The sequence below is a fragment of the Electrona antarctica genome (genome assembly GCF_951216825.1).
Source record: "Electrona antarctica genome assembly, chromosome: 21".
NCBI classification, from domain to species: domain Eukaryota; kingdom Metazoa; phylum Chordata; class Actinopteri; order Myctophiformes; family Myctophidae; genus Electrona; species Electrona antarctica.
The window spans coordinates 26173619-26200212 of NC_136802.1; the positions used below are offsets into that span (position 1 = coordinate 26173619).

Here is a 26594-nt window from a genome sequence, read left to right on the forward strand (position 1 = left end):
TTTGAAGCACGGCTAGAAGGCCATTTCAACCAATCAGATTCCTTCCTCGAAACGACCTGTTGTATAATGTTTTATTCACCATCATAAACACACAGCCTGGTAGATTTTCTGTCGTTTTATTTATTGAACGTAAGACATCGACATTAAAATGTTAAGTCAGTGTTCCATAATACAATCTTCTCAGTAGCAACAATCCAAACCCATCATGATCCTCCTCCTCATCTCTCCCACCACAGTAAATGCTCTTCAACAGTGTTTCACAGTCGTGCACAGTGTTAAGTTAAGTATAGTGGGATGGTAACACAGCTGGGATAGAGAACTGAACAGCGGCCTGGTATGATGTGATTAAAGTCTACAGCGCTCACAGACAGGCTTCAGAATGAACATCACAACATGTATGCGTAGCGACTACACGGTCAGCATTACAACATGCGTGTGTAATGTGCAAGGTCAGTAAGGCAAATGGAGTCGTTTATATGCTTCCTTCAGATCGCAGCCCTATCCTAATTTCTCTAATTTGATTTTGTGATAAAACAAGGTTTCAGCATCTTGAGTGTCTTTATGTATTCGATTTGTTTGAACAGTTTGGTTCTGGAACGGACAGAGTAGACATCCGTGCAGGTTTTGGGACTGCTAGTCTGAACAGAAGCCTTATTAAGAGAGAGGTATCAGGTAGTGAGCGTGGAGAAGAGAGGAGAGGAGAAGAGAAGGGGTCTTTCTTTCTTTACCATCGTGAAACCGTCTCAGGAACAAAGCACAGTACCGTAACTCCACAGACTCCCAACCTGTTCTCTGGTTCAGGCCACGTTCGCAGCTCACACCCATCTGACCACTAAACATAGCAGCCAATCAGTGCATTCCCAGAGCATGTTTTTAGGTTTAACGATCGATCAAATCAAATCGGATTTCACATATTGCACATTATCAATCGTGTTTTGGCTTGGATGAGCAAAACCAACATAGTATACTTCAAAAGGAGTAGTTCATCCAAAAATGACTTCATCTTTTTAACCCATTCGGGACGGAAACCCGTTTTAGAAAAATCGGGATAACGTGTGCAAATCTTTGAATATATATTCTTTCACAGTGAACATTTTTAACTCAAAACTTTGCTTCTGGTGGGTCTATGAAACGGTCGGCGGCCAATTACATCTAATATTTGGAGTCCTTCACATAGAAATGATGATTTAGATTTAGAATCTAAAGAATCAAAAGTAGGCCCCGCGGGCCACAGATTGGGAGTCACTGGGCAGATACTGAGAGAACACCGACAAGATCATGCTGAACAGAACACGGCTAAAAACGATTATTAATTTATTAGTCCATATTAATTATTAATTCATAATCAATAACAGCCGTCCGGATTGCATTGATTTACAATCAATGAAGGAACACACACACAAGCAAATGCATACATTCAACATACATCATAAAATACTGTTGGAAGAAAGAGTTGTTATTTTGGCCCAGTTGGTACTAATTAAGACCCGATTCATAGACCGATAAGATCACAATCCGTCGCGTCCGCGATGGATTGTGATCTTGTAGGTCTGCTATTCTCGGCCGTTGCCGTCGAGCGACGTTAACATAAATCAGGCTATAAGTTCTTATTATTCGGAGCGATGACGTACTGTATAGAGTGAATATGGAAATACAGCTTCCCTGGCAAGGCAAAAAAGGCCAAATCTCGATGCTTTTGATGGCAGAATTTCATCAATTTCCTGAAAAGTAACATTTTGGACAGAGCAGAGGTGATACATTTTAGTGCATAATGGCTGTGTTTGTTTACAGGCTGTCGCCGTGGCTACTACTGTACGTGTTTGCTGGTGTGGAAAATCGTGTTGTATAAAGGTTCAAAGGTCATCATTCACTACAGACATACCGTGAAATAATACTCCATGTTGTAAAGGTTTCAGTCATTAAGTATTTACTACAGAGATACTGCCACAACATAACACTAGTCACTAGTGGAAAGAAGAAAGAATATGCTCTCGTCTCTCGTTGGAAGGCAGTGTAAGAGAGGTTTTTTCTGGTTAAAACTAAAATGTTGTTTGTTCCTACCTAACCTAACCCTAACCGCAAGCACGGCAGCAGCGCATGTTTGATCGCATGTCCGACCGTTGTTTCCGCATGTCGGTCCGTTGGTGTGTCTAATCTGTGTGTGCATCGCATTTGTTAAAAAAGCGCTCTATATTCAGGGTCCCGTTTCTCCCCAGCTCTTCAGTAAACATTCTACTCTACATTTGCAGGTTGACAGGATGACATTCCAATGCATCCATTCCTTATGCTCTCTGCTCGCTCATTCTTTCTCTGCTCATCACTTTCCAATTTCACTTGCTTATACGTTCCCACATATGCGAGTTCTCTCCCCAGATTGGATGAATTTAGCATCCCAAAACATGAAAATGTATTCTGTGTTTACTAAAAAGAGCTGGAGAAACGGGGAGACATGGCCCCGTTACCGTTACTGAACAGACACTCAATAACAATATAGAGCTATTTAACCAAAAGAATATCACTCACACCACCTTTAGATAAACAGAGAGAGTTGTGGAAGAACAGGGCTGGGGGCGGGTGGGGGGGTGTAGTGGCTTAGCCACTACAGATCATCGGGGGCTCCGATCTTCTCCAGGGTGGGTTCCATACCCCAGATGTCCTTGGCGTACTGAGCGATGGTGCGGTCGCTGGAGAACTTACCGCAGCCGGCGATGTTGTGGATCACCATCTTGGTCCACTCTTTGGGATTCTGTCAAAAACATTGGAGGAGGGAAAACCAGGCGTCATAATTCTTATAGCTATAGTACTGTATAAGAAACCTCATATTCTCCATATCATTTCAACAAGAGTTAGACTACTTAAACTTAATTAAGGAAGGGACGCGAGTCACGTTTGCTAAAATACATGGCAGTGAATCGGTATTGATTTTGACAGCAATTTTTGGATTTTAGTTTTTGTTTAGTTTTAGTCACATTCTTGTCACCTGGAATGTCTTGGTGTTAGTCTAGTTTTAGTTGGCTAAATATAAGATTTTAGTCGACTAAAACTACAGTTGATTTAGTTACTAAATCAACTAAATCAATTTTAGTAGACTAAAATGTATTTTGGCGGGCCTTGACGCCGTCGTAATGACTGATTTTACGCTTGCTGAAAATAGTAGATCTACTATTTTCAGCATTCTAACATTTTAGTATAGTTTTTATTTGTTGACAAAATTGTCAATAGTCATCATAGCTTAGTTTCCATTTAGTTTTTGTCAGTGAAAAAAGGTAGTCAACGAACATATTTTGTCATACTATTAGATTTGGTTGCCAGACAGGAAACGATGGATAGTCTCGTGATACTTGGCACGTTCAGAAACTTAGTTTGTGCTCTTTAGATACCTCTAAAAAAATGACACAGTGTACATCAGGGGTGCCCAAAAGGTAGATCGTGATCTACCAGTAGATCACAAAGGCTGTGCAGGTAGATCACATGATGCCCCTAAAAATATATAATTTAAAATTAAATTTAAAATGAGCATCTGCCACTTGAAATAAGGCGACTTGACTTTTGACATCAAAAAGGGCCTCTCAGCTCAAACCTACAATGCAAGATCTATGTTTTCAAAAGTGTTGCGCACAAACCTCAGTAGCATTACAAAGTTATATAGGCCTACTAAAAAAACAACCAATTCCATTTCACCCTTCTATATGTGACATCAACGCCATGCCACTATTCCAAAGGTACATTTTTTTCAGCAAGATAGAATTTTCTTGGGTGGGTAGATCTCATTTAGCTGGGCATTTTGAAGGTAGCTCTCAAGTCAAAAAAGTATGGGCGCCCCTGGTGTACATATTGAAAAGCAACACAGCAGACAAGAATGTGTTATGTCTTATTTTATTTAACAATGGTCTCAACCATTCATAGTGTTTGTTCAAAATGACGTTGGCGACCTTTGCTCCTAAGCTTCCTTGGACTAATGTCGTGAAAATAGCAGATCTACAAGCTCACAACGTGTCTTGGGTCTGGTGTTTCGGGTTTTATGGAAGATGCTTCTGAACATCCTATTGCTAGTTTGGCCAATGTAGGTACTTAACACAATGTGTGCTTCCCCTATAAGCCAGTACCAAAGAAATCCGCGCTATATGCTTACAAGACGGGTCACTTCCGCCCGCCCCGGAAGTGAAAGCTGTCCATATTTGAGCCAAATCTTCATTCCAGGCTATGTATCGTCGCACGGTGGTTTCACTTTCTTAGCGTGATCAAAGGTTAGACTTTTATTAGGTCTCAAAGATGGCAGTTTGTCTCATTTTGAGGAGAAAAAGTACTATTAAGCGTTGCAACGTGCACGTCGGATCCATGTGGAGGCTGTCTAACATGTGAGTAATTTGAGTTCCCTCGTTTTGGCACAGGCGGGTCGCGGAGAGAAGAACGAGGTCCCGCATTCTTGGCATACATTAGGTTAAAATAATCTTAAAATTACTTTTTAGTATTACTGTAGGGCTTGACCTTACCAGCCTCATGGGTTAGTTAGGGTGTGTGCCTGCTTTACTGACTTGGCTGCATGCCACCCAAAATAACAGATCTACACTCTCAGAGTCCATTTGGTTCCATTTGTTACACTCTCAGAGTTAGATCAACACTCAGGGATACTACAGTACAGTGTTATTGCACTCACCTTGTACAGAGCACTGACTTTATCTTGAGCTTTGATGTAGGCCTTGTAGTCGGCAAACACCTTGAACCTGCAACGATACACAACGACCACATGATTCACACAATGTACGGCAAGGCTATTCATAGAGCACGTCAAGTACCACTAGTGGTGCACGTACAGTACCAGTGGTTGGGAACCTCTCTGGTCTACATAACATGACATTCAGTCCACACTCCATACTGTGGCTTTGGAGGCAGGGGGGTGAAATGTGTAGGATGTAGAGAAGGCACAGACAGACAGACAGACAGACCTGCTATGTAAGTTCCGTGCATGGATGCATGAGTATGGCATTACAACAAGCTCATGATTATGTCAGCACGTCCCAAAGTGCTTATTCAGTGGTGACACAATGTCTCTGTCGTTGCTGACCTGTCATGAAGGTGCCAGCCATGCCTGTCATGGTGCAGTAGCATGCTGACAGTGTTACTAACCTGTCATGTTAACAGTTTTACTAACCTGTCATTGTGCAGCAGCATGTCGACGATGTCCTTGAAGAGGTCGGGCTGTTCGGGGCTGAAGAAGCCAGAAGAGATCTGGTCCATGGCCTGCTTCAGCTCTGGGATACTGTTGTAGTAAGACATGGCATCGTAGCTGGTGGGAAAATGGGATTCAGTTAAAAAACACTTGAGTCAATTCAAGTCAAGTCACGAGTCATTGGCGTTGAAGTCCAAGTCGAGTCAAAGACTTGAACCCTAGTTAGTGTACCTATTCTGGGGCGAACAGTCGTCGAAAATAGTCCACAAGCTCACAACGTGGTCATATTGATAAAGGGCCTTATAGTGGGATTGTTTTTACCCCTTCTTGTCCATGGCCTTCACGTCGGGCACCCTCATGCCAAAGATGAACATGTTCTCCTCGCCCGCCTCCTCCGCCATCTCCACGTTGGCACCGTCCATGGTGCCGATGGTCAGCGCTCCGTTCAGCATGAACTTCATGTTGCCCGTGCCCGACGCCTCGGTGCCCGCCGTGGAAATTTGCTCCGAGAGGTCAGAGGCTGGGATCACTGGGGGGGAGATAGAGAGAGACAGACACACCAGAGAGAGAGGGGGGGGGGACAGACAGACAGACAGAGAGAGAGGGAGAGAGGGGGGGGGGGGGGAGACAGACAGACAGACAGACACAGAGAGAGACAGAGCAAATTAAAGCAAAAGCAAATGTCCAAACTGAAAATGTGTGTTGTGCCCGACCGATCTATCGGCCGCCGATAGAGCGTTGCAGTCCCGTCCCCGACGAGCGGCCTGGAAGAGAATTTCCCATTCATTTTTCACCATTGACGTTTCAGAAAGTATTTATTTAAAGACCTGACAACTGACAACTCATGACAATAAACACAATTCTTTGGGCCGAACAAATAATTAGAAAGAAGAAAAAAAGGGCAGGGTACAACACTTTCTTTATCGTTTTCCTTCTTTCTATTCACACACACACACACACACGCACACGCACACGCACACGTTTGTACTAGCCGAGCACCGAACTGACCTTTCTCCGCCAGCGTGACCTTGTAGTTCTCCAGGAAGATGACCTTGAGACGGTCGCCCACCACGGCGTCAAAGTTCACCACGTCTCCGATGGCTGTGATGAGGCGGATGATCATCTTAGCCGTGTGGTACCCCGGAGCAGCCTGCAGGGGGAGACATTAACCAGCAACGGTGTTGTTCAGCAGTGTTGATGGAATAAAGCAAACAAAATCTCAAGACTGAAAATGTAACAATGTTGTCTCCACCAGGCCGAAGGCATGGGGAAAGATGTTTTGCACTCCGTCCGTGTGTGTGTGGAGCCCACACACCTCGTGCAAGGTTTCTTCGACTATGCATGCACCTCTTGGTACCACAGCACCTCAAAGGCCCTTAAAACAAGGCTCCAGACTTCCCAAAACAAACTGGTCAGGCTCCTACTTGGCCTCACCCCCCGAACCTACCTCACCCCTGCCCACTTTGACAGGCTGGAATGGCTTAGGGTCGACGACAGAGTACAGCATCTTGCAATGGGTCTGGTCCACAAGATTCGATACACCACCAAGATACCCATACCCATGTACCTGTCTAAATACTTCCTTAATGTTAACGAAGTCCACACCCACAACACCAGAGGGAGTGCAACAAACCATGTGCAACCCAGATTCGGCACAAACAAGGGACTACATTCTTGTGTGTGTGTGTGTGTGTGTGTGTGTGTGTGTGTGTGTGTGTGTGTGTGTGTGCGCGCGTGTCCGTGGCTGTGTTGATTGATTGATTGATTGATTCATTTGTATTAACAGTTTGTAGAATGGGTACAGTTCAAGGAAAGTACAGGCCAATACAAAAAGTGCTTCTATGACTAAATATACGGACAATTTCGTCAACAAATAAAAACTAGACTCAAATGTCAGGGAGGCACGAGTGGAGAAGAGATCTAGTAGAACTAAATGTTAGGGAGGGACTAGTGGAGAAGAGATCCAGTAGAACTAAATGTTAGGGAGGGACTAGTGGAGAAGAGATCTAGTAGAACTAAATGTTAGGGAGGGACTAGTGGAGAAGAGATCCAGTAGAACTAAATGTTAGGGAGGGACTAGTGGAGAAGAGATCCAGTAGAACTAAATGTTAGGGAGGGACTAGTGGAGAAGAGATCCAGTAGAACTAAATGTTAGGGAGGGACGAGTGGAGAAGAGATCCAGTAGAACTAAAAGGCAAGTTATTTTATGTTAGTTTGCGCTCTGAAAATAGATCTACAAGCTCACAACGTGTCACGCTGCGATGTAAATGCATGTAACCAAATGTAAAATTAGGCATATAACGATTGTAAAGTATGTAATATTGCTCACCTTTCCTCCAATCATAATAGTCCTAGGGGTCCATGACTTATTGGGTTCCTTCTTGATGCCTGAAGAAAAAAGAAAATGTTTACATTACACAAATTATATCCAAGTATATTAACTCTTTGATTTGGTTTAATTTTACGCTCTCACTAGTTAAATTATTGTTTGTGCATTACTTAATTTACAAGAAGAGAATGTAGAAGAAATTGTTATTTTTGATCAATGTTTGCCTGTTATCTCTCCTAATGGTACCAACATCAATACAGCATCGAATTGTGAACAAAATAATATCCAACAATAACAAAAAAAATCTTCCGTTTTGGGGTCTGAGAGGCTAAATGTCATCAAATGGTGGTCTGTGGCTTGGGTTGAAAATTACTGATATAATAAACCAGAGAACACCTACGGTTGTACAGTGTGATAATGTGCTAGTTTAATAAACCAGAGAAGACCTACGGTTGTACAGTGTGATGATGTGCTTAGTTTAATAAACCAGAGAAGACCTACGGTTGTACAGTGTGATGATGTGCTAGTTTAATAAACCAGAGAAGACCTACGGTTGTACAGTGTGATGATGTGCTAGTTAAATAAACCAGAGAAGACCTACGGTTGTACAGTGTGATAATGTGCTACTTTAATAAACCAGAGAAGACCTACGGTTGTACAGTGTGATGATGTGCTACTTTAATAAACCAGAGAAGACCTACGGTTGTACAGTGTGATAATGTGCTACTTTAACTCAATGGTTGCCAAGGACTTATTTAACTTCTTTTTCATGATGTCCTGGAGCGCCAAGGACGTGTTTTTCGTGTTTTATAACATGGTAAAAAAATAAAAATATATCAAATAAAATAAAAGATATATGGTGGCGGTCTGGGACTTTTGGTGCCCCCTGGTGGCGGTAAATGTTAATAAACCAGAGAAGACCTAAGGTTGTACAGTGTGATAATGTGATTAGTTTAATAAACCAGAGAAGACCTACGGTTGTACAGTGTGATAATGTGCTACTTTAATAAACCAGAGAAGACCTACGGTTGTACAGTGTGATAATATGATTAGTTTAATAAACCAGAGAAGACCTACGGTTGTACAGTGTGATGATGTGCTACTTTAATAAACCAGAGAAGACCTACGGTTGTACAGTGTGATAATGTGCTAGGTTAATAAACCAGAGAAGACCTACGGTTGTACAGTGTGATAATGTGCTAGGTTAATAAACCAGAGAAGACCTACGGTTGTACAGTGTGATGATGTGCTAGTTTAATAAACCAGAGAAGACCTACGGTTGTACAGTGTGATGATGTGCTAGGTTAATAAACCAGAGAAGACCTACGGTTGTACAGTGTGATAATGTGCTAGGTTAATAAACCAGAGAAGACCTACGGTTGTACAGTGTGATGATGTGCTAGTTTAATAAACCAGAGAAGACCTACGGTTGTACAGTGTGATAATGTGCTACTTTAATAAACCAGAGAAGACCTACGGTTGTACAGTGTGATGATGTGCTAGTTTAATAAACCAGAGAAGACCTACGGTTGTACAGTGTGATAATGTGCTAGGTTAATAAACCAGAGAAGACCTACGGTTGTACAGTGTGATAATGTGCAGGCAGTTGAGCAGCTGTCTCTTGTATTCGTGGATCCTCTTCACTTGAACGTCGAACATGGAGTTGGGGTTGATCTTCACCTTGTAGTGCTCTTCCAGATACACGGAAAACTTCATCTTGTTCTCCTGGAAAATAAATAAATAAATCACAGCCAGGCACACACGACCATGGGTTTACTAGTTTTTATTTCGTTTTTGCGCTTTGTTTTAGTTGAGTTTTTATTGGTTTTAGTGTTAGTTTTAGTTGTTTCAATCCTGCACACCTGACGAATAAGTCAGATGCAGGATTGAAAACGACCAGAGTAAGTATTAAAGATGGGATTTAAATAAAATAATATTCAGTTACAGATTAAGATTGTAAATAAATTGACAAAAAAAACATGTCTATCATTTCAGTTAGTTTTGTAAACACACAATATAGTTTCAGTTAGTTTTTCTTGTATTTTTCTAGTTTTTATTTAGTTCAGTTAACAGAAATGATTTAAAAAAAAACACAACAATCCTCATAGGAATTAGCCTGGCTAATAAGCCAGACTCAAATCACACTGTTGTGTGGTATTTGAGTCTGGAGATGCTGTGTATGGATCTTGTTTCCCGGGGGGCGGGTTCAAACATTTTCTCTTTGACGCAATTGGTCAGAGCTACTGTCAGTCAAAGGTCTTAAGCATTGAACGTCACTGTACCAAAGCCCGCCCATATTGCATACCGTGTCCCGATTGGCCACACCAGATCATGGTGTAGGAAATGGGCGTACAATAAGCCTATCTCACAGAATTTCCCCGCCCCCTTAATACGCCCCCTTTCGGGGTTAGTGGTGATAGCGTGACGTCACTCCATAGACGCTACATGTTAACACAGGTAATTTAAGAAGTCTACAACTTTTGTTTTCTCAAGGTAAGGTTTGTTCTATCTGTTCGAGCTGATTTACCATCATGTTTGCTTCATAATAATATTGGTCTGTCACATTTTTACATTAGAAAATGTACTTAGATACTCCAGAGAAAAAAACGTGTAAATGCTAATGTTAAATGACACCACTATTTACCGGAAGTGGGCGTGGAAAGCGGGCTGTGAGATAGGCCTATTGAGCCTCTCCAGTCCGTAATTCGGTCTGACTTATTCGCCAGGCTACATAGGAATATGAAGGGGAGATGTATGCCAACAACAGTGTTGATTTTGTCGACAAAGATTATGGCGAAAAATGTTCGTCGACTACCTTTTTTTCACTGGCTAAAACTAAATGGAAACTAAATGAAAACTAAGCTATGGTGACTAAAACTAAATATATTGACAATTTTGTCAACTAATAAAAACTACTCAAATGTTAGGAAGGGACTAGTGGACAAGAGATCCAGTAGGCTATAAGAAAACAAATGAGTCATTTTACACTTGGTTGAGATGCAAATAGCAGATCTACAGTACATGCTTGCGCTGCGACGCACTGTGAGCTTTTTCAGCAAGCTTTTCAGCAAGTTTCAACATTCCAGGTGACTAAAACTAAATGAAAACTATTCAAAAGTCTATATGACTAAAACTAAAATTTGCTGTCAAAATCAACACTGGCCAACACATTTGGCAACACGTTCTCTCACCTGTTTGACTTTAGCGACGTCGCGTATGAAGGCATCGTCGTCCACAAACTTGAGAAGCTTCTTCAGTTGGACCAGATCACGGATGTAATCCTCTCCAATCCTCTAAATAGTGAAGAAGGAACATCCTCCATTTAAAATCATCACACCGGGACATTCACAATTTTACAATGTAGACATTTAACAGACATTTTACTAGTCAAGGTCAGATTGAGCAGAGCGAGCATGAACTTTTGCAAACCGTTTGTTTCATAAAAATCCATCGTAGACATGTTATGAGCTATTTTCTGTCAAGAAATTCTGTGCAGGTGATTCTTTTTCTGTGTTGTAGTTTGGAAGCGCTTGTCGAAGTAACTGAACGGGCCTCACATAATGGAGGCGGCAGCACCACTACCCGTTAATAAAAACGAGTGCTTCCAAACTCCAACACTAGCTCATAACATGTCTACGGTGGATTTTTATGAAACAAACACTTTGCAGATTGAAAGAAGATAATGCACGTTTTCCCGGCACCTGCAATGTTGTTGAGTTTAACGTCGTTTAATACAAGCAGGTCGAAAATGCAATTTGGATCAATGGGATGTCAATGAGGGTGAGGGTATTGCAACTCTAGATTCATCCCATTATTAAAAAAAATCTATAGTTACAAATTGCGGCTAGGTAAAACAATGAACCTAGCATCTGTCTAAACAACATGCTGTACATTTGTGTTTGAGAAAAAACAAATCTCTATTCTATATGGGTTCCATTAGTACCGTGACTATAGAGTGTCGCAGTCCCGCCCCTTACCATGGACCAGGAAATTATTCTCCGTTTATTTTCCTCATAGACATTTCAGAAAGTATTTATTTAAAGACGTTTACGCCGCGGACAAAGCCAACTCGAGTCGTGACAAATCATGACAACAAAAAATAATTAGAAAGAAGAAAAAAAACGGCAGGTTACAACACTTTTCTTGTTGTTTTTCTTCTTTGTAATTATTTGTTTGGTCCAAAACATTGTTTGTGTTGTCATGAGTTGTCACGACTTGAGTTGGCTTTGTCCGTGGCGTAACCGTCTTTAAATAAATACTTTATGAAATGTCTATGGGAAAAATGCATTGGGTTTCATTTCCTGGTCCATGGTAGGGGGCGGGACTGCGACGCTCTATACCGACCGTCTCAGAGTTTGTAGAAAGAGCGTACCTCTGCGATGACCTCGGCCAGGCCGGGGTTACACATGACCAGCCAGCGCCTGGGCGTGATGCCGTTGGTCTTGTTCTGGAACTTATCGGGGTCCACCTCGTAGAAGTCCTTGAACCTGGAGGACAGATAACAACCACATACCCCATCATGTACTTTATGTCAGTGGTTCTCAAACTTTTTCATGTCAAAGACCCCCAAATTGACACTCATTAGGCCGCGGACCCCCCCCCCCCCCCCCATTTGAAAAGGTATGCCAGGGACCCCCTATAAGAGAAGATTTTTACGGCTCTAGTAGCGACTCTCAACCATTTTAATTTCAAGGACCCACAGTTTGACATGCATTAGGCTACGGACTCCGATTTAATGCCATTTCCATCTCTGGGCCACCAATTTATTGTAAAATCAATGTTAATTTAAGTCTGAGTGTACAAATGGAACCAAATGGACCCGCTAGGCGGCCAGGGTCCATTTGGTTCCATTTGTACACTCTCAGAGTTACAGTCCCATAAGGGTCCATTTGGTCTCCGACCCATTGTCTGGGAAAAGTCAGTCTGCGTGCGCGTCCGTGCGAGTCAGTGTCAGAGTGGATGAGTATAATATAATGTAGGTTCTTACAATACATAGTACATAATATCTTAACCCACCAGATTCTACAAAAGGTCTTCTAAATCATGACATATTTATGATAAACCTATGTTTCCAAACCTACAAGCTCGCAGATCTGCTATTTGTCAACAGCTAAAGTTAAAAATAATGGTTAAAGTGGTTTAAAAGCTATAAGGTGACACAGATGCGTCCTCAGGTCTAAAATGGGTTATTATATAGTTCGTACACGGTGTCTTTGATGATCTCAGAGTGGATCCGCGCCACTCCGTTGACGGCATGCGAGCCGACGATGCAGAGGTGCGCCATGTTGATCTTCTTACAGTCTCCCTCCTCGATCAGAGACATGCGACGAAGCCGGTCAGCATCTCCGGGGTAGAGCTTGGAGATCCGCTGCAACGGCACAGAGGAAAACAAGCGTAGGGCAGGTCAAATGTTGCTCTACGTCAGAGGAAAACAGGCGTAGGGCAGGTCAAATGTTGTTCTACGTCAGAGGAAAACAGGCGTAGGGCAGGTCAAATGTTGTTCTACGTCAGAGGAAAACAGGCGTAGGGCAGGTCAAATGTTGTTCTACGTCAGTGGTTCAGAGGAAAACAAGCGTAGGGCAGGTCAAATGTTGCTCTACGTCAGAGGAAAACAAGCGTAGGGCAGGTCAAATGTTGCTCTACGTCAGAGGAAAACAGGCGTAGGGCAGGTCAAATGTTGTTCTACGTCAGTGGTTCAGAGGAAAACAAGCGTAGGGCAGGTCAAATGTTGCTCTACGTCAGAGGTTCAGAGGAAAACAGCCGTAGGGCAGGTCAAATGTTGTTCTACGTCAGAGGTTCAGAGGAAAACAAGCGTAGGGCAGGTCAAATGTTGCTCTAAGTCAGTGGTTCTCAACCTTTTTCACGTCAAGGACCATTATTTGTTCAGCATTTGATCCACGGACCACCATCTGATGACATTTAGCCTCTCAGACCCAAGACCAAATAATATTTTGTTATCGTTGGATAGGATTTTGTCCACAATTCCATGCTGTATTGATGTTGGTACCATTAGGAGAGATAACAGGCAAACGTTGATCAAAATAACAATTCTTCTACATTCTCTAATTGTGTAGACTTCTTGTAAATTAAGTAATGCAGATGTTTAACACAAATGTACCTCTTGAAAGTGTAACATTTTACACTCTCAAGAGTTAAAGATCTAATAAGGGTCCATTTGGTTACCAACTTTCAATCATTTAGCTGCGGACCACCTTGAACCCCCTCAATGACCACTGGTGGTCCCGGACCACTGGTTGAAAACCACTGTTCAATGTGAATAGGAACTGATTTCTAGCAATACGTTGGTTTTCTGTGACGGAGACGATCAAAGACTTTTGATTTACAGTAAGCAAGGACAACACATGGTAATACATCAAATACATAAAAATAGTCATCAAGGATCATAAGCAAGCTAAGAACCAAACATCCATCTAACAGTAGAATATCTGTACAATTAAACTATAATTACACTATAGAATGTTATCGTCTACATATCTAAATTACATCAATTGAGCCTTTGCATACGCCAGTAAGGTCGTCGAGGCTAGGGCAAGTTCTACGGCAAGTGCTACGGGCTAAGATGGAGTCTGAAGATGTGAGTTTTCAGACTACGGCAGAAGATTGGGAGTGAGTCTGCAGTTGTGATTGCAATGGGAGACAAGACAACCTCAATCTCCAATTGGACCTCAACAGTACCTCCAAGTGTCTCCTGAATCCTGATAATATTTCGTCATAAATTACCAACTCTACCCCACTGGTTCCCAAACAGTGTGTTGGGACCCATTTGTGGGTCACAGATCAATTTTTATGGGTCACAACTAAAACATATATATATTTCAAAAGATTGATTTTTACATAAAAAATAAAAAATAAATCCACAAATAAAATATATAAAAATAAATGGTAAATGGTGCATTTATATAGCGCCTTTATCCAAGGTGCTTTACAGAGATTGTACATTACATTAACCCATTCACACACCGATGCCGGAGGTGCAAGGCACCAACCTGCACATCGGGAGCAATTAGGGGTTCCAGAGTCTTGCTCAAGGACACTTTGACACCAACTCTGGGGGAGCCTGGGATGGAACTGGCAACCTTGCTGTTCCCATCCGGTCACTCTACCCCTGAGCCACTGCCGCCCCTACTACTACTTAATAATAATTAAGTAGTAGTGAAAATAGTGTTGTGCGCTTGTAGATCTGCCATTCTCACTAGTTTGGGTCCTGGGAACCGCTGTTGATCTGATCTATTCTACCGTATCTCCAGGTGTCTCCTGTTGATCTGATCTATTCTACCGTACCTCCAGGTGTCTCCTGTTGATCTGATCTATTCTACCGTACCTCCAGGTGTCTCCTGTTGATCTGATCTATTCTACCGTACCTCCAGGTGTCTCCTGTTGATCTCGTAGACGATCTCCAGGTGGCGTGGCAGCAGGTTGTGGAACAGGTCGACGGGCCAGCGCTCCAGAGCCTCGGGGAGAACTGTGTGGTTGGTGTAGGCGCAGGTCTGAACCACGATGTCCCACGCCTGGACACAAAGAGTTAACAACGTTATGCACAGGTACCTCTACGACAGTGGCTCCCAAAAAGTGGGGTCCTGGCGACCCCTTGGGGTCCTTGAGGGGGTTCCAGGGGGTCCCCAGCTTACAGACCCCTTATGGGTCTGTAACTCTGAGTAGAGTGTACAAATCTGCCATTACGAGTTTTACACCGGCATCAATGCCCGCCAAAATACATTTTAGTCGACTAAATCAACTGTAGATTTAGTCGACTAAAATCGTATGATATTTAGTTGACTAAAACTAGACTAACACTAAAACATTCCAGGTGAATGAAATGTGACTACAACTAAATGAAAACTATTCAAGAGACTAAACTAAAATCAAAATTTGCCATCAAAATGAACATTGATTTGTACTGAATATATAACCCATCTCCTCCATTGTGTCTCTCTCTGAGAACAGTGAGGGAACACTGCTGTGCTGACATTCTAAGCAGGCTCCGGGACTCATTTGCATATTTAATTAATGGATGTTTCCGAGGATACCGTGGCAACCATGTGTTCAATGCCATGACGCTATGCATTATGGGTAATTCCCTCCAGCTTTGAGTCTGCAGCCATCCATGCAGACTCAAAGCTCCATTATGTAATTTATTTTCTTTTTTTGTGAATAAACCGTTTGATCCCATCTGTGTAGCATAGAACAGAAAAAGGGCCTTTCTGTGTGGAGTTGGCATGTACTCCCCGTGTCCCCTAGCCTAGGGTAGGTACCCTCTCAAAAAGAATGCAGTAACCCTGGTCTCTAAACTGCCTCCCCCTGGCCAGCCGGGGCGCCTGATGGAGGGGAAAGGAACTGGTCGGAATAACGTGTTCCTTCCACGCGCTACGTCCAAAACGGGGAAACTCCCCCCTGTCAGGTGAAAAGAAGCGGCTTGGACTCCTCATGCATTGAAGGAAGAATGAGGTCAGTCCCTTGCTCTCCCCAGGTTGGCAGATTACAGCTCAGGCCAACCTACCTCAAACCCTAACCTAACCATAACCGCAAGCACAGGAGCAGCGCATGTTCGAGCGGTTCCCGCATGCCGGACTAATGCTCCGTCGGAATTACGTGCAGATCCCATTGGCACTGGGTGAGAAAAAAAAGGGTTACAAAGTCATGGGAGAAAAAAAAGAAAAGAAAAAAGGGAAAGTCACGTAGTGCAGCTTTAAGGAAAGGATGCATAACAGGCTCTGCCAGAGCCTCACACACACACTTTAGTTTAGGATTTGACAATGGGACAGATCTGGAGACCTCAAAGACACACCAACGTATGTTCCAATCATGAGGCTGTAAGGATGGACTATGGAACTGGGAGGGAGTGTGTCTGTCTGTCTGTCTGTCTGTCTGTCTGTCTGTCTGTCTGTGTGTGTGTTACCTCATCCCAGTCTAGGTTCTCCATGTCCACTAAGATCCTCATCAGCTCAGGGATGGCCAGAGCAGGATGGGTGTCATTCAACTGGATGGCCACCTGGGGGAGACAGAGAAACAGACAGACAGACGCGTTTATTCATATGCATTCTCAGGCAGTGTGTCATGTTTTTTTTTGGTTTTTCATGTGTTTATGAGGTGACAGTAATTCATTAGACCCCTTGGTGTGGTGGTTCTTATGTGCAATGATGTCTTCCCCTTTTTTAGGGTTTCTTCCTGGAGGCTGAAACCTTGACAGTCAAACGTGCCGATGAAAAAATATATGCGATATGCGATATAGTGACATCACATTATCATCCCCTCAGTTCAGGTGGATCACCACCCATCACCACCCACCAGGCAAACCAGGCATACTTAATGAACTGGTGGGCGTGTCCACATGAAAACGACATTTTAACAAATACTGTACACTTTTTTGAAAAAGATATTCCTCCTTATATAAAATAATAATACGGGATGATCATGTTTTAGGGTGGGAAAGAAAATCACGGCACTCCATCTTTAATATGATTATTATTAAATAATTACCTTCTCGGGCAGGGTAGACATGTCCATTCTCACCACATCGGTGGATCCAAACTTGGAGGCCTTGAATCTCCGGATGATGTCCTGGAGGGTGGCGGCCACCACGAAATACTCTTGCTTCAGCCGAAGTTCCTTACCCTCGAAGAACTACCATTAAAATAAAAACAACAAAGAACTACCATTAAAAAACAGACAAATATTATTCTAAACGTTCTCTCCAATTCTGCCAATAATCATATGATCTAGTAGGGCATTGATTTACACAAAAAACAAAAAACAAAAAGTTTAAATATGGAGATGAGGTGTCAGACAGTCGGTTTAAAAATAGACACGGAAGAAATGTTCAGTCATACATTATTGTCTTTGTTCTTTTCACACAGGTTGTCGACAGACAGACAGACTGTAACTGTCCCAGAACGAGAGACAGTGGGTTCAGGTATAAACTTAAATTATATTAAATATGGTTTTGGTTGTGCAACATTTATGATCATACTTGGATAAAAAGGTTGATTTCATTATGAATAAATAGAATTAAAAACGACAAATATGTTAAAAGGTTATATCGCAAGGTAAAAATGCACCCTATGCAAAAGGGGAATCACATGATTAGAGTGTCACGTCACGCACGTGACGTCACCTATCAGTAAGGGTCAGAGGTTGAACTGAGTTCCTGGAAAGAAGTTGCATTGTTTTGGGAACGTCAGAGAGAGAGACGATATTAATTAATCTGCACATGGTTCAAAGGCGCACACGGTACATATTCTTTGTGATTTTGTGTTGTGTTGTTGTGGATTGTTTAATGTTGCTGTAATGTATAACTGTGGAATTCGTTTGATCAATTGAATGCACATGTATGGACTCAAAACTGAACAGAATGTTATTGTTTCTTCATTATAGTTTTCACGGTGTCTTGGTGACTGGAGGAGTTGAAAGTCGCATGACAAATAAAACCAATATCAGACATCTGTATGATGCGTGGACTTACTTGAACCTGTACAGCTACAGTGAAAACGTAACGCCCAGCGTGGTTCACCAGAGAAAACTACATGCCAGCGTGGTCCCAGAGGGATTGAGAGAATGTAACACGGCACGCCAACATTGTGGCAAAAGAGACCGACAGAAGTGGAACATTACCAACGTGTCGCTGTCTCGCGGACGCAGAGAGAAAGTCCGACGAGAGAAAAGACTTGGAACAACTGAAGCTGCAGTGGCGCGGTGTCACCAAGAGAGGGTAGCGTTGATCAGTGTACACTACAATTATACAAGAGACTTGTGTGCGCATCATCGCTACATTATACAAGCGGAGGGAGGCAAGATTGCGTCATCATCCCAGACGTCAAGGTTTGACAGTGCAAAATGGCTGACAATAATTGACAAAGAAAATAACAAACAAACGGGTCATAAAAGAAATGTATGCATGAAGAAAAAAGAAAGAAAAAAGAATAGCAAGTTATGTGTGCTGTATTGATGTATCTATTTTTGTATGTGGTTTGACAGTTCATTAGCATTGCTAATTGAAGGTTGTTGTAAACAGAGTGCATACAAGGTTTATTTCAGTAGGTATACAGTTTTGGGTTTGATTTGTACTAAGTTGCACTTAAGAGTTTGAGTATTAACTATAAGTTGATGGTATATACAGCAGGTTATACAACAGAATTATGCCTGGCCAAGATGAGAAAGAAATTGAGTCTCTTCAAATAGAATATAACAAACTAAAAGAACAACTTGAAACAGAATGTGAAGATAAAGAAAGAGAAAGCCTGGAAACACTAATAGGTGAAATTCATGCTAAACTACAAATACTCCAAGTCTCAGAAGAGGAGTTTACCTCTACATCAAAACAAGCCGAAACACGGAAATCTAGTAGAGTGAGAACGTTAACTCCAAAAATGCAGGAACTGGAACAGCAAGAGGTTTCCAGAATGGAGAATAAATTTAGCGCTCTGTATGATTGTTGGAAGGCTTATGTGAGCTTTGTACGTGCAAATCTGAAATTTGAGTGCCTGGACAGTGACTTGTCCGAAATGATGGACCGGGTTGAAGCGTCGGAAACACAATTGAAAGATGCGTATAATAACATACGAGCACAGTCAACACCTTCTACTGAGATTAGGAGAAAAATAGATGGCTGTGTAGCCCTAACAAGAGAGCTGATGGAGCTCATGAAATTACGCCAGGGAAAAGTAGGATTGGAGTTTAATACTGAGGAAGAAATGACAAGACTTGATGCCGTGTTTGACAAAGAATATGCCCAGTCCTTAATAGAGACTACATCTGAATCTACTGGTGGGAGGCAACACTCAAAACATGGATCAGAACACTCAAATGTCTCAGCAAAAATCGCAGATTGTGCAGCAGAATTGGCTGCGAAACAAGCAGAAATGCAGATGGAGGATGTTATTTCTGCACAAAAACAAGCTATGGCAACACAGCAAAGAGCTATGGAAGCAGATATGGCAGCACAGCAACAAGCTATGGCAGCACAGCAACAAGCTATGGAAGCAGAGATGGCAGCACAGCAACGAGCTATGAAAGCAGATATGGCAGCACAGCAACAAGCTATGGCAACAGAGCTCAAAAAGCTAGAAAATCAGAGGGATATTCAAGTACTAACTGCCAAGCTTAAGGCATACTCGGAAGCAGACTCAAGCGAGGGCGGTGAGGAGAGATCAGTTCGTAGCAAAATGGTCATTCTTCAGCCAGTACTAAAAAATGAAAGAACAGAAATAAAAAGCAAAAATAAGACAGACATACAAAGTGCAAGCAAGAAAGAAATAAAAAATGAAAGAACATGTAAGGACTATGTACAGTCAAATAATACCAACAACGAAGTGTCATTAGTTCAAGCCCTTCATGACATAATGGTGCTTACCAGACTGCCTGCACCTGAGCCCTCTATCTTCACAGGTGACCCACTGAACTTCTTAGAGTGGAGCGTGAGCTTCAAGGCATTAATTGAACGCCGCTGCTCAAACACAGCAGACAGGCTCTTTTATTTGCAAAAATATGTCGGTGGAGAGGCACGTTCTGTGTTGGAGGGAAGCTTCTTCAGGAAGGATGAAGAAGCCTACGATCAGGCATGGGAGGCACTGAATGAACGCTATGGCCACCCCTTTATAATCCAGCGTGCCTTTAGAGATAAACTGAAGAACTGGCCAAGGATTGGTTCACGAGAGTCAATTAAACTAAGACAGTTTGGTGATTTTCTTAAAGCTTGCAGCAATGCCATACCACATGTGAAGGGGCTTCAATCGTTGAACGACTGGGAAAAGAATCAAGAGATGCTCCACAAACTCCCTGACTGGGTGACCTCTCGGTGGAATCGCATAGTCTCAAAATGCCTGAAAGAAAATGAGGATTACCCTAGTTTCAAAGAATTTGCAGAGTTTATTGCACAAGAAGCATATATTGCATGCAATCCAGTGAGCTCCTTACATGCGCTGAAACATATGGAAGAGAGGCAATTCAAAGACATTATGCACCCAAAGGCAAATGTGTTGGTCACAAACTTAAGTACCAGAGATGAGCCAGAAATGGTGGCAAAGACACACAGTTCAGGAGGGAGTAGTTCGGAGGACACTTCTGAAGACGAGGAAGTAAAATCTCCCTCAGCATCCTCAAACACAGTCAAATGTATATGCTGTGGAGAGAGCCACTTCATCTACAAATGCAAGACGTTCTGTGATAAGTCTGTTGAAGATAAGAAAAAGTTCATATTTGAAAATAACCTATGTTTTGGATGTCTTCGAAGAGGACATGTATCGAAAGACTGCAAGCAAAAGGCCACTTGCAACATATGTAAGAAATACCATCCGACACCCCTTCATGAAAGGTTCCCTCAGTCTGGAAGAGGAGATGGAAGTCTCGAAGGAAGAGAGCCAGTATACGTACAAAACGGTACCGGAGCGTAAAGTGGACAATAAACATGAAGTGCCGATACATGCAGATAAAGACATGAAGGAGACACCTGATAGAAGGAGATTACATGTTCGCAAGTTCATATCCAACAACAGAGAAGTGTTGGAGTCAAGTCCTGACAGTAAGCAAGCCAGTGGAGTTTCAGAGGTGGATCATGACAAGCTCCTAACCAAGCCAGTGGTGGGAGTAAATTGGAATGTGAACAGTGACACATTCTCCATCTTAGAGAGGAGCCAAAAATGTGGTTTAATTTGAACTAGTGTACCTGCAAATACTTACCTGTGTGGAGGGAAGAAAAGGGAAAAGTGTTTCATTTCTCACCTATGAGGAAGTTAAGAGGTCGGTTCAGGAAATTACTGAATTTATTACAAATATGTAAACCCTAAATTGCAGTAATTGGTGGGAGTGTAACTGTCCCAGAACGAGAGACAGTGGGTTCAGGTATAAACTTAAATTATATTAAATATGGTTTTGGTTGTGCAACATTTATGATCATACTTGGATAAAAAGGTTGATTTCATTATGAATAAATAGAATTAAAAACGACAAATATGTTAAAAGGTTATATCGCAAGGTAAAAATGCACCCTATGCAAAAGGGGAATCACATGATTAGAGTGTCACGTCACGCACGTGACGTCACCTATCAGTAAGGGTCAGAGGTTGAACTGAGTTCCTGGAAAGAAGTTGCATTGTTTTGGGAACGTCAGAGAGAGAGACGATATTAATTAATCTGCACATGGTTCAAAGGCGCACACGGTACATATTCTTTGTGATTTTGTGTTGTGTTGTTGTGGATTGTTTAATGTTGCTGTAATGTATAACTGTGGAATTCGTTTGATCAATTGAATGCACATGTATGGACTCAAAACTGAACAGAATGTTATTGTTTCTTCATTATAGTTTTCACGGTGTCTTGGTGACTGGAGGAGTTGAAAGTCGCATGACAAATAAAACCAATATCAGACATCTGTATGATGCGTGGACTTACTTGAACCTGTACAGCTACACAGACAGACAACTATCATTATGCAACACCTGTGTTTACCCTCACAATTTCATGTCAATATGGTTTGCTGTGAGAAGAATCGATCGCGCGTGCGTGCATGCGTGCGTGTGTGCCCGTGTGTGTGTAGTGTACCATTGTGAATGTGGTGGGTTAGCATACAAGTGGTGTTGTGTGATTGGCTAAGGGAGTAGGCCATCTCATCCATTAGATCCATCATCATTCTGAACTGAAGCCTTTGTCTTCACGTCTATAATAGGTTCAGTGTATATAATACGGTTTTCCTCTCCGAGCGTCACTTCACTTCGTTGATAATAATCTAATCAGGAAGGGAGAGGCGATACTCGGGATAATGATCCCAGAGGAGATCTGGAATCGTGTCCTAGCGGCTACCTCTCGCACACCCGCGCAAGCTTAAAGCCAGTTCACTCAAGAAATAACTTTATTTCTGTCGTTTAGCGTTCATTCACAGAGGATTTTAGTTTGTAAAACATCCCTTAATGGCAAATTACGAACCCAAAAAGGATGAAGCAACTTGATGAATGGAATTAATCCGAGAGCCAGATTAACAACAGTATCTCCATAAAGTCCAAAACACATGATCATTTAGATATTCTACCGAAATAAGCTGGAAAAAGTACCGCTACATTAAAACATTTAAAACAGGCTTGTGCGTCTTTCGTGCATGAGCCAGTTTGGCCCGGAATTAAGTGACATGTTGTGAGCTTGTAGATCGGCTATCTTTGATCTTTTTGGAGCTTTGTTCGCCTATAACGACACATGCCAAAATAGGGTTGAAAGTGGTCAAATCAAAGACACACATTTGGCGCATCAATAAATCTCAGGCAGCACGTCGGCTGTTTTTAGAGGCTTTCTATGCCAGGAACATTGGCGTGTGTGTGCGTGCGTGCGTGTGCGTGCATGTGTATGTGTACACATCTCTACTGCCAACTCATCACTGGGTACAAAAATCCCCCACGAGGGAAATAAAAGGTTCCATTCAGAAATCCATTCATCCACTCACGTTGTCATTAGGGTAGAGAACACGGGAGATGTTCTCTGCCAGGTTCCTGTCCAGCACAGCCTGGATGTATCCTCCAACGTTAACTGTAGAGCAGACAGACAGGTTATAACAGCCTGGATGTATCCTCCAACGTTAACTGTAGAGCAGACAGACAGGTTATAACAGAGTGGATGTATCCTCCAAAGTTAACTGTAGAGCAGACACACAGGTTATAACAGCCTGGATGTATCCTCCAACGTTAACTGTAGTGCAGACACACAGGTTATAACAGAGTGGATGTATCCTCCAAAGTTAACTGTAGAGCAGACACACAGGTTATAACAGAGTGGATGTATCCTCCAAAGTTAACTGTAGTGCAGACACACAGGTTATAACAGAGTGGATGTATCCTCCAACGTTAACTGTAGAGCAGACACACAGGTTATAACAGAGTGGATGTATCCTCCAACGTTAACTGTAGAGCAGACAGACAGGTTATAACAGAGTGGATGTATCCTCCAACATTAACTGTAGAGCAGACACACAGGTTATAACAGAGTGGATGTATCCTCCAACATTAACTGTAGAGCAGACACACAGGTTATAACAGAGTGGATGTATCCTCCAACATTAACTGGAAGACAGACAGACAGGTTATAACAGAGTGGATGTATCCTCCAACATTAACTGGAAGACAGACAGACAGGTTATAACAGAGTGGATGTATCCTCCAACATTAACTGGAAGACAGACAGACAGGTTATAACAGAGTGGATGTATCCTCCAACATTAACTGGAAGACAGACAGAGAGTTTATAACAGTATAAACTGTTATATAGACTCTATAACACAGCCTGGATGTATCCTCCAACATTAACTAAGACAGAGAGTTTATAACAGAGTGGATGTTCCCTCCAAAATTAACTGTGAGACAGAGAAAGGGTTTCTCTGGGTCATGTCTGTCTTTTTTTTGGTTGAATTCATGAATGAGGTTGAATTCACAGAATATTAAAACCAGCTCACAGTCTTTTAGGTTGAATTCACAGAAGATTAAAACCAGCTCATAGTCTTTGAGGTTGAATTCACAGAAGATTAAAACCAGCTCAGTCTTTGAGGTTGAATTCACAGAAGATTAAACCCAGCTCACAGTCTTTGAGGTTGAATTCACAGAAGATTAAAACCAACTCACAGTCTTTGAGGTTGAATTCACAGGGAGCCTTGGCAGACCACAGCCTCATGGTGTTGACGATGTTGTTTCTGTATCCAGGGACCGGGGTGTCGTAGGGAAGAGCCAGGACCACCTAAAAAAAACAAAAAAAACACTAGTTTATGTTTAGTTACATAATGTGCTACTTTTTCCACTTTTTTCCAAAATGTAAAAAACGAAATGATATTTGTAAAATGGTCAGAAGTAATGACCACTACATGCACGGTGCATCACTATCAGACCTACATGTACAAATATCAGGCCTTAGTTGTTCCAAGTAGTCTTTTGAATAGTTTTCATTTAGTTTTAGTCACATTTTAGTCACCTGGAATGTTTTAGTGTTAGTCTAGTTTTAGTCGACTAAGCCTACAGTTGATTTAGTCGACTAAAATGTATTTTGGCGTGCCTTGATGCTGCCGTAATGGCTGATTTTACACTTGCTGAAAATAGCCGATCTACTAGTTCACAACGTGTCGCAAAATCACGTATACTTGCAGTTGGGGGTTCTGTGCCTTGATCAGGGGCATTTCAGCTGTGTTAGGCATTTTGCATTGCGACGCTTTTGCACCAGATGGCACTAAATATTGAAGCCAAATATACATTTTGGGGTCCTGGACACGGCCTACGAAGGGAGGGGCTGGAAGGAGCGCCGAGGCTTGTGATTGGGCAAGACGAGCCATCAGTGAGGTAGGAAGCGTTCTGCTGTGTTCATTGTAGGGGGAGGGGGGGGGGGGGATTTACTATTCTGTGCATATTGAGTCGCAACTCGGACGGGGCTGAGTCGGCTCAAGCGAACTTCGGCAACTCGCTCGCTTTAGCTCGCTTGGTGGTGTCTCTCGTGGCTCAAGTTCGCTTGAGATGACAAAAACAATAGGGCGAAAGTCCCGCCCACCCCGGGGCATCAAACTAGTATGCGTCCTGGACATGGAAATGTTTAAGAAACACTCACCTGTGTGTCGACCCACTTCACGCCCTCGGGGGTGTGCTCCACTCGTCCGTAGTAGTGGACGGGTCTCATGTACTCGGGGCGGGCCTTCTCCCAGGGGTTACCGTAGCGCAGCCAATCATCTGCCTCCTCCACCTGTAGCAACATGTCAATCACACCACATATTAGTTTGCATTTCACTCTTGAATGACGTCCTGAGATACAGGATAGCAACCGAACCATATGAAACAAACGTTAATGTTGTTTATACTGTCACATTTTCTTGAAAGAAAGGATTCAGGATTCAAATAAAAAATCAGACCAGTCTGAAGCGAGTGGTGCAACAGCACCCCCTATTGGTACTCTAAACATCGGGACATAGTCACATAGGACATATGGACAAAGCTGTTCCTTGGAGTGGTTGCACCACTCAAAAAAATAGCAGATCTACAAGCTCAAAATGTGACGCGATACAAATGTGCTACTGGTTGATGCTTTTGTGTGACGCTGTAGTATTTACATTGTACTTCTCAGTACTGACATGGTGACAAATCATATGCAGAGATGTATAAGTGTTAACATTAATGTACCTGCCAGCCGTCAACAATCTTCTGGTTGAAGATGCCAAACTCATAGCGGATGCCGTAGCCATAAGCAGCCAGACCTAGAGAGGCCATGGAGTCTAGGAAACATGCTGAGAGAGAGAGAGAGACAGAGAGAGGCAGAGAGAGAGACAGAGAGGCAGAGAGGGGCGCTAATATATTAAAGTCTAACTCATGTTGATTAGGTGATGTAATGGTGATGTAAAACACACGGTGCCAACACAAACATTAAACGCCATTGACAATAAAGAGACAATATGACGTAATGAGGTACATTATGACGTACATTTTCCCTTCATTGTCAATGGCGTTTACAAAACAAACATTGAACTAAAGACAAACATTAAACCTGTGTACAGGAGGGGCTTGCGCCCCTCAAAAAAAGAGAGAGAGAGAGAGAGAGAGAGAGAGAGAGAGAGAGAGAGAGAGAGAGAGAGAGAGAGAGAGAGAGAGAGAGAGAGAGAGAGAGACAGAGACAGAGACAGAGACAGAGAGTGAAACACAGAGAGACGGACAGAGATGCAGTAGTTATGTCCAGTCCAGTGAGCATCAGTGCCTAGTTCTATTTTTAGGAGAGAACAGCAGCTGGCGAGCCAACAGCCTGATCAGACAGGCTGCATTATGCACCGCTCTAGCCTTGTGTGCTACAGAGCGCTGACCCTTCCAGTCTACAGCCCCTCTTATTCACTGCTGTCACTTTTATGGTCCATCAGGAAGAAGAAAAAAACATGAGGTCCATAGAGTGCAAAGCCATGTCATCCTTACCTAACACAGCAGTGGCACATTTAAAAACAACAGGAGTTGCATCTAAAGTGCTTTCCGATCGAGGATGACAGCAATCACAAAAGTGCCTTTAAAACTAAGATAGAGGTGAAGACTGAAGAATGTTAAAACTGTGTGCCCTAGGCTGTAACCCCCCCAAAAAATAATAATAATAATA

The 26594-nt window shown here is 42.5% G+C and overlaps 1 protein-coding gene across 2 annotated transcripts in view; it reads right to left on the bottom strand.

The window, feature by feature from the left end:
* Positions 1 to 100: 100 nt before the first annotated feature.
* LOC306914425 (glycogen phosphorylase, muscle form-like) overlaps positions 101 to 26594 on the bottom strand; it is a 37321-nt gene continuing 10827 nt past the window's right edge. For both annotated transcript variants that reach the window (XM_079491429.1, XM_079491430.1), the window contains 17 exons: positions 25643 to 25746; positions 25077 to 25208; positions 24110 to 24221; positions 22942 to 23024; positions 16998 to 17141; positions 16417 to 16509; positions 14882 to 15028; positions 12704 to 12867; positions 11872 to 11986; positions 10691 to 10792; positions 9077 to 9224; positions 7500 to 7558; positions 6179 to 6320; positions 5492 to 5699; positions 5153 to 5287; positions 4658 to 4724; positions 101 to 2746 (listed from right to left, as the gene is read on the bottom strand). In XM_079491429.1, the coding sequence (XP_079347555.1) occupies positions 2600 to 2746; positions 4658 to 4724; positions 5153 to 5287; positions 5492 to 5699; positions 6179 to 6320; positions 7500 to 7558; positions 9077 to 9224; positions 10691 to 10792; positions 11872 to 11986; positions 12704 to 12867; positions 14882 to 15028; positions 16417 to 16509; positions 16998 to 17141; positions 22942 to 23024; positions 24110 to 24221; positions 25077 to 25208; positions 25643 to 25746 (2102 nt within the window). In that variant the 3' untranslated portion in view covers positions 101 to 2599. The remainder of the gene's footprint in view (positions 2747 to 4657; positions 4725 to 5152; positions 5288 to 5491; positions 5700 to 6178; positions 6321 to 7499; positions 7559 to 9076; positions 9225 to 10690; positions 10793 to 11871; positions 11987 to 12703; positions 12868 to 14881; positions 15029 to 16416; positions 16510 to 16997; positions 17142 to 22941; positions 23025 to 24109; positions 24222 to 25076; positions 25209 to 25642; positions 25747 to 26594) is intronic.